The sequence below is a fragment of the Cucurbita pepo genome, chromosome 9 (genome assembly GCF_057944985.1).
Source record: "Cucurbita pepo subsp. pepo isolate OVF chromosome 9, ASM5794498v1, whole genome shotgun sequence".
NCBI lineage: Eukaryota > Viridiplantae > Streptophyta > Magnoliopsida > Cucurbitales > Cucurbitaceae > Cucurbita > Cucurbita pepo.
In genome coordinates this window covers 9,222,462-9,231,396 of record NC_141806.1, presented here as the reverse complement: position 1 = coordinate 9,231,396, position 8,935 = coordinate 9,222,462, and the positions used below count along the sequence as shown (strand labels likewise).

Genomic DNA, 8,935 nt, shown 5'->3' with positions numbered 1-8,935 from the left:
GCTTCCTCCTCTGCTTCATTCAGTTCTCTATAAATATCTTCTAGAGACCTGAATTTTTTCGGCATCGATGAGCTTGACAATGATGCATTTGAGGTATTGTCTGGCGTTGATAAATTTGAGAGCACTATTCCTCGACCACAAATGTCTATTGCAGAGTTATCACCGAAGCGTACCTTTCAAACAACAGATGTGTCGAGCTCACGAAACACCCTTCTTTCTCATGACATATGGTTGCTTGCTCTAGTATCTAGGTACCAGGAATTTTTAGTTCCAATATTGGCTGATGACGGCACTATAGTTTCATTCAACATCACAAAATTAGGGTCTTTGTCATGTGTGGTTTTAATTTCACACGCCTCTATCATCAGCAATGAAGACTCCTCATCCTTTTGCATCTCTATCAAGTTGAGTTGTTCGTCTTTTGTGGAACACTCTGATGCAAAGTATCCCATTTGCTGACACCTGTAACGTTTAATTTTACTTTTTTCAAATTTCTTCTTTTGAGTTTGCGACTCTCCTTCATCTCCTCGATGCCAGTCACTTCTCCCACGGCCTCTCCATCTTCCACGACCCCGTCCCCTGCCTCCTTTGGAACTGCCTTGATCCTTCCATTCTTTCTTTGAGGATTTTGCATTCTCTCGTTCCTTCCATTCTGCATGAGTGAGGAGAACGGTTTCATCCTTTTCTTCAAACCCTTGCAACCTTTCTTCATGTACCTTGAGTGATCCAATAATCTCATCAACGGATTTTGTTTTGAGATCACTGAACTCCTCAATCGTTGAAGTGATTTGAAGAAACTTTGCAGAGGTGGATCTTAGAAGTTTCTTAACTACTTGGATATCATCCATAGTATTGCCGAGCCCTCTCAATTTGTTGACAATAATGGTGAGTTTTCCTGAATACTCATCAATACTTTCTGAATCACCCATCCTCAACGCTTCAAACTCCTGCCAAAGAGTCTGCGTTCTAACTTCTTTCACTCTTTCCGCACCTAGATTAATATTTTTCAACATGATCTCTTTTTTTGTTCTTTATTGTTCTCTTTTTTTACTCCTCATAGTTAATACATAGGCGCATCGACCCGTCTTTCTTTTTCACAAACAACATCGGCACACACCAACAAAATAAATTAGGTCGAATGAAACCCTTTTATAGTAAGTCTTGTAGTTGTAATTTTAGTTCCTTTAATTCTATTGGAGCCATGTGGTATAGTGCTTTAGAGATAGGTCCAGTTCCTGGTTTGAGTTCTATCCCGAAGTCTACAGCTCGTAAAGGGGAAACTCCTAGTAAATCCTCTGGGAAGACACTTGGAAATTCGTTTACTATGGATACCGTATCCATTGTTTTCTCTTTTCCTTTTACGTCCACTGTAACCTAAAAATAGCAACTAAAACTTTTTGAACAAACTAACATGGCTTGTACTTTTAACTCTCTAGTGATGAGGACAAACGAGTGTGCCGTTTTATAACTTAGGGCATCTCTGACTACGTTTGCCTTTCCAGGGTGGTACTGGATATCTATATCGTAGTCCTTCACTAATTCCAACCAACGAAATTTTTTTTGGGTGAAGAAATATTTTAGGCTATTGGTGGTCTGTGTAAATTTGGGTCTTTTCTCCATACACGGAGTGTCACCATATCTATATTGCTGTAATAGCCCAAAAATAAATAAAGAAATAAAGAATAAAAATAATTATAAAAATAGTTAAAATTACAATAATAAAAAAATAAAATTAATTAATTAATTAATTAAAAAAATAAAAAAATAAAAAAATAAATCTTTCCCCATCTCTCTCCACTGACCTCTTTCCCACAATTATCTCTCCTCTGCCCATCAAAGCTGGAAAAAAAAAAGAAAAAAAAAAAGAAAAACCTGACAAAAAAAAAAAAAACAGAAAACAATCATCTTGAGATTTGAGAAGAAGTATTTGAATAGATTGCAGATTTAGAGATCTTTGTCCGTTATTACGGTAAAATTCTATCTGAGAACTCCTTTTCCTTTATAGTTATGCTTATAAGAAATTAATTTAGGATCAAATATTCTTTCCTATCTTACCGTATGTAATAATCAGATCCCATGTTCAATTAATTAGATTTCTTTTTAGCATCGGAAGTTATAGGAAATAAGGTTAGAATCAATATAATTTTAGCTGGCAGATCCATAAATCTGTAAGATAGTGGCCAAATTAAAATTGGCCAATAATATCGGTCGAAAATAAATATAGAATTAGAGTAATATTTATTTACAGATGTTTACAAAACTGAGAATCTATTTACAGAATGGGAATGAAAATAATTACCATGAGGGAGGAGGGAAGATTGAGGGAAGATTTGTTAAACAGAATTTAAAACTATAACAGGAGATATCAGAGGGCATGAAACTCCATTAAATTCTGTCTAACAGTAAATATCATAATTTCAACAAGGTAAATTAGAGAAATAATTGTATAGAGTTCAAACTTGAAACTGATATCATGGGCTCACATAGGTTGGCTTGGATTTCAAAGGACGGAATCGAACTTTCAGTAAGGATATATACGTGACAACGACTTAAGCTATCCATGTAAGTGACCTTACTATCGGCAAGGTTATATTTGATGTTGATACGTGCCCTGTGGTTCTGCACGTGTCATATATATTGATATGTGTGAATTGTCTGAGGATCGATATGCTTCCTATATGTTATGTTATGTTATGTTATTATATGTGGATTGTATGATAATAATTATGGTACGATGTGCTCTAGGAGATGTTAAAGATAGGGTACGAGAAGGATGCACAAAACGAAATGTAACGATAGGAGTAAGATACGTTCATGAAATGTTAGAGTTAGGTTACATACCGAAGTGCTATGGATAGGAGAGATTGATGAAAGAATACGGTCAGGTTATGGGTAGAAAGGGATAGGTTTGTGATAGATTGATAGAACGATATCGTTAGGGTACGTTCTTGTGACGATATGACCAAGGTACGTCACGTAATGATATGTCTGTGATAGGTATAGGAACGTTAAGGCTATGGTAAGTTAGAGAACGATATGATTATGAAGTGTTTACGTTATGACTTGGTTATGATATGATACATTGTATGCTAGATTATTGTGCTTAAGTACAAAATCATGTGAACGTGAATGTATGTTATTTATGTTGCTTAGTTGATGTGATATGAATGCATGTGACGATGTGTGACCCTTGCACGATTATGGCTTGTTGTATGAGTATTGGAATGTAACTGAATGAATTGTATGACATGAAATACGGTAAATTGCATGATACATAACCCTGCTAGGAATATGTATGATATGTAACAGAATGAGAATGAGAATGACATGTAAGCATGAAAACGTGACACGGGGTTATGTTCATTAAATGATGACTGTAGGATTAGTGGGACCTCATGCATATTGTGTGATCATGCATTTGGGGGGATACCCCTATCCCATCACGAGGGTACGGACGCGTACATCCAAATGGCAGGACAACGATCGTTATGCCCTGCATAGCATTGCGTGACGGTTTTAGTTTTAACGGGTCCCGGTGGGCCCCTAGAGCATGCCCACCGGCTAGGGACAGTGGCCCAGCGGTGTGCGAACTAGCTGGTGAGCTCATACTCGCACGTATGGGCTGCGTGTAGAGTATATGGTACACGTCCACGATTACCTGTTAGGATTACACCGTAGGGAAAATGAAACGAAACGAAACGAAAAAGAAACGAAACGAAACGAAACGAAATGAAACGAAACGAAAGATAGGTCCCATCATTTTATTGCATGTGATTGTTGCATTTAACCCCAATAGTGGGGTCACTTACTGAGTATTTCTTTAAATACTCAAGCCATGTGCTACTACATTTTTTAGGTTAAGGCAAAGCATTCCTGTACGGCTGACGACGGCATCGCAACTCGAGATCATGGCACATGCATAGGATAGTGGTATTCATTTTCTTAGACTTAGGATAGAATAAGATGTTTTAAACTTAAACGCTTATTTATTTTATTTCGGGTCTTTTGTTGTGTCGTTTTAAAGATGTTTTCGAAACACGTAAGTCCATGGCTGTGTTTTTAAGTTAAAGGTTATATTTTATGGAATTTAAATGAAGTCTTTCGCATTCAATGTTTATGGTATGTATACAGTAGCGACCTTAAATTAAGTAGAAAATTTCGGGTCGTTACAATTGCGAATACTACTGCGGCCGATTCTAGGTTGTGCGTAGGGTAGTTTTTCTCATATTCTTTCAATTGGCGTGATGCATAAGCAACAACCTTACAATGTTGCATCAACACGCACCCTAATCTTTTTTTAGATGCATCGTTGTAGATTACGTATCCCTCCGAGCTTTATGATCACATGAGCATTGGAGTTGACACTAGTCTTTATTTTAGGTCTTGGATGCTGGCCTCACATGCGTCATTGCATATAAAAGGTATGTTCTTCCTTGTAAAATGTGTAAGAGGCGAGGCTATTCTAGTGAAGTCTCGGACAAATTTTCGATAGTAGCCTGCTAACCCCAGGAAGCTTCATACCTCTGTAACCGTAGTTGGATGTTCCCATTTAGTGACGACTTCTATCATAGTGGAGTCACTTAAATCCCATCTTTAGACACTACGTGTTCTAAGATTGAGACTTTTTGTAGCCAAAATGCACATTTGGAAAATTTGGCGTACAACTTGTTCTACCTTAAGATAGTTAAGACTTTTCGGAGGTGTTCCTGGTGTTCTTGATCCGTTTTCAAGTATATTAGAATGTTGTTTATGAACATCATAACAAACATGTTTAGACATTCCTTGAATACATGGTTTATTAATTTCATGAACACGACTGGGGCGTTGGTGAGGCAAAATTACATCACTACAAACTCGTAGTTGCCATATCTTGTTCAAAGGTTGTTTTCGATACATCTCATTCCTTAATCTTAATCGGATGATAGCTTGATCGAAGGTCTATCTTGGAAAATACTGTCGCCTCTCGGAGCTAGTAGAATAAATCCTCGATGCGAGGGAGTGGGTAGTTGTTCTTTATTGTTCTCTTGTTTTACTCCCTATAGTTAATACATAGGCGCATGGACACGTCTTTCTTTTTCACAAACAACACCAGCACACACCAACAAGATAAACTAGGTCGAATTAAACCCTTTTATAGTAGATCTTGTACTTGTAAATTTAGTTCCATTAATTTCGTTGGAGCCATGTGGTATAGTGCTTTAGAGATAGGTCTAGTTCCTGGTTTGAGTTCTATCCGAAGTCTACAGCTCGTGAAAGAGAAACTCCTGGTAAATCCTCTAGGAAGACACTTGAGAATTCGTTTACTATGGATGTCGTATCCATTGTTTTTTCTTTTCCTTTTACGTCCACTGCGCATGTTAGTATAGCCCATCATCCCTGTTGGATCTCTCGTAGTACTAGTGAATGGGTGTGAATCATACCGCTTGAAGTCTCGTAGCCAGTTCACTACTCTAGTAGATTGCAAGTGTTGGATTGTTGGGTGATCATTATGACATGCATCATGACCTAAAACGACTCCCGCATCAAACTAGTAATGGGGTCTATTCAAGTCACTGGTGCTGCTAGAGGTGGTGCAGCTTGTGGCGGTACAACTTGAGGCAATGCAGCTGCATCCTTCCTAGTTACTAATCCTTCGCGAGGTGAGCTCTCTTTAGCCTCACCTCTTCCTCTACATCTAATAGGGGGTCTCCCCTTCCTCTTCTTCATCTTCCACATCCTCTAGGTGACATGGTTCTAAAAACCAAGATAATTCTATTTAAGTCTATCATTTACTAACAATACAATATCATAGTACACAAAAAAAAATTCATACAACATTGCAAGCATATAATAGCGAAATTAAATCAAGCATCATGCTGCAATATATAATATAATTAAAGCTCATCAATTTTCATGCTACATAACATTTAAAACATAGAGCCAATCACAATAAATATCATCATGACATTTTCCTTTTTTAATCTTATGCATTGTGTATATAATGGTGACAGAGCATCAATGATTGAACCATGGAACACATCAAGTCTACAAGATCTACGTCGTAGGCTAGTCTAGGGTGTGTGAACTGCCTGGGATCCAGCTCGCACGTGTGGGTTGTGTGTAGGGAAGTACTACACATCCAATGTTGTCTAAATTGAAGGACACCCCATGACCGTTTTAACCATAGGTCCTAGATCATTAGTTACACATGTTTGCATTCTTTGACCCCATCAGTGGGGTCACTTACTTAGTATTTCTTAAAATACTCGAGTCATGTGCTATTTCTACATTAGGTAAAGGCAAAGCACCCCTGTACCGTTGACGACGACATTGCAATCAGAGACCATGCCACGTGCATAGGATAGTAATATTTTTTTTTCTTAGACTTTGACTAGTATGGGATGTTTTTCATTAGAATTTTTACTTGCTTTATTTATTATTGTTCTTATATAGTTTTAAATATGTTTTCAAACTCGTAAGTCCATGACAGTGTTTTAAGTTGAAGTAATGTTTTAAGATAAAGATTATGTTTCACGATGGTTATATCAGATGGACAGAAATATATCTATAGTGAGGGGAGTGCAACTACTAGGCTATAGTGGAGTGTCCTAGTAGTTAACGAATGTTGGTTAACCAGGTTAATGAGAATCGGTTAATCTTGGATCGTTGGAGCCCATGATCTATAGGTCCATTAGGTCCCTCTGCTAGCTCATATCGGACTAAACCATAGAACAGTGTGACGAGTGAGTTCGAAGTGTTCGAATTCAAATTAGGGAATATGCGTTACATATATACGATATATTTAACCGCAATTTTGTTTTATTTACGAATTAAACGAAAAGAGAGAATCTGAGATATTTAAATAAGATTTAAATATCTTAATCAATTATGTGTCGGAATTGATTGGGATTGGCATTTGAATTAATGTTAAATATTAATTAAATAGTTTAATTAATCATTTAATGTTACTTTAATTTGAAATTCATTATTCAAATTAATTGTTGAATTAAAATGAAGAAAGTCAAAATGTTGACTTTCATCAAATGGAAAAATCCATGTTAGTGGAATTTTGAGGTGTCAAAATTTGGTTTAACCAAACTTGCATGTTTGCCAAATAAACCCCACAAGTTTGAGTGGAATTTTGAGTGTCAAAATTTGGTTAACTCAAACATGCATGCTTGCCACATAATCCCAAACATTTGAGTGGAATTTTAAGTGTCAAAATTTGATGATCTCAAGTTTGCATGAACATGCAAACTTGACTCTTTAAATAGAGTGATCATGATTCTTGGAAGGGATTCTTCATCTTGATGAAAAAAACCTTGAAACAAACACTCTCTTTCACATATACAAAACCCCTCCCAAGTTTAGTCACTCACCGGATTCCACAATCCCGTTCTAAGGCCGGAGGATAGTGGAGAAGACACTAGTGGTGGTTCGGAACCGGTTCGTGAGGCAAAAGGAGTTTGAACTACAAAAGGTTAGTATTTAAACCCATTAAGTTTTAATACTTATGAACATGCTAGTTATTTACAATAATTGATGTTCTAAAAGTGCCTAAGATCCCAAATGCTTCCGCATGTGTTATATTAACACCAACAATTGGTATCAGAGCAAGTTTTAGGCACTTTATTTACATTAATTTGATCATGGTGGGTACCATTTCATGCATGAAATTTGTGGTTGCTAAAGTGGATGGTTTTGGTTTTGGCATTTTTTTTATGCTTCCATTTGATACAATTATTGTAATAAGCCTAAGGTGTATGGGCTTTAATGAATGAAGAAAGGTCTGTAATTTTTATAGAGTCATTAGAGTCCATTTTAGGTTGTAATTGATCGAAAATGGAAGAGATAAGCAAGCTGAACCGAAGAAGATGGAAGAGGCGGTTCGGGTGTTTTTTCTGTCGTTGGGGACCGATTGAACTTTTTTAAGGGTTGGTTTGTCCAGTTCGTGATCCTCGGGAGCGGCTCAAGTTAATTTTAATTATTAATGTAATAATTTAGTTAATTGCTTGCTTTAAAATGCCAAAACTCACCCACTTTAGTGTGTTTAATTAATTATGCATTATGAATGTATGTTTTAATTAAATAGAAAATGTATATGCATAAAGTATGTCATATAGATTTAAAATCCCACCATAGGCTAAGCATGTTTCATGCATTCCAAGTATGTTATAAGTGTTATAATGTATAGTATGCATGTCTTAGGGTTCCATGAGTGATAGATATAAATTGTTATATTATTGCATGGAATGGATGATTATATAAATTGTTATATAAATCATGTTATAGGTTATTTTCAACGTCATAAAATGAGGTAGACGTTAAAATCTATAATAAAGATAAGTGCATGCTCACTAAGGGTTAAGAACCGAGCACGATCAATTTTAACAGTTAAAAAGGGTCGATGTCTTATAAAATTGCGGTTACGAGAAAGCTCACCTGGCACGATCTTGTCTAAGGCTGAAGGTACTTAAGTTGACGGTTTACGGAACACCTACTACCTGGAGATCGGACCAGTACTTGAGCTTAGTTAGCCCAGTTTTATGAGCATGCTTAAGTGATGTAAGATTTAGAAAAATCACCTAGACTTAAGTTATATTTAATTAGCCGGAATATACTTAAGTAATGAGTATACCCAACCGTCTAAAATACTTAGTGGGAGGAAAAAGGTGTATAAGATACATCGTTTTCTCTTCACGCTCTCTGTAAAATTCACACAGTGAGATTCATGCTCGGCCTCGTGTCGCCCTGGGAGCGTCCTCCATTCGGAAGGTATTTGCATGAGTCAATAACAAGGTGAATTGAGAAAGTATTTATAGTAAGTGGGAGAAGGAAGTCAACACGTCCTATGGTCTCCACCACTAGGTTGCACCGTGAGATTCCCATGTTCCGCCTGCATGTTGCCCTAGAGCAACTACCCATTCGGAGGGTCGTAACATGGGAATCGGAACAA

At 36.9% G+C, this 8,935-nt stretch overlaps 1 protein-coding gene across 1 annotated transcript; it reads right to left on the bottom strand.

Annotated features, from left to right (window-relative positions):
* Nucleotides 1-218: 218 nt before the first annotated feature.
* Nucleotides 219-1,013, bottom strand: LOC147791257 (uncharacterized). The gene has a single exon (XM_087126604.1). It carries the CDS (start codon nucleotides 1,011-1,013, stop codon nucleotides 219-221), a length of 795 nt encoding a protein of 264 aa, XP_086982730.1.
* Nucleotides 1,014-8,935: the final 7,922 nt, after the last annotated feature.

Bases quoted from the DNA above. Each gene is read 5' to 3' on its own strand.
- LOC147791257 (XM_087126604.1), bottom strand. From the start codon at position 1,013: ATGTTGAAAAATATTAATCTAGGTGCGGAAAGAGTGAAAGAAGTTAGA.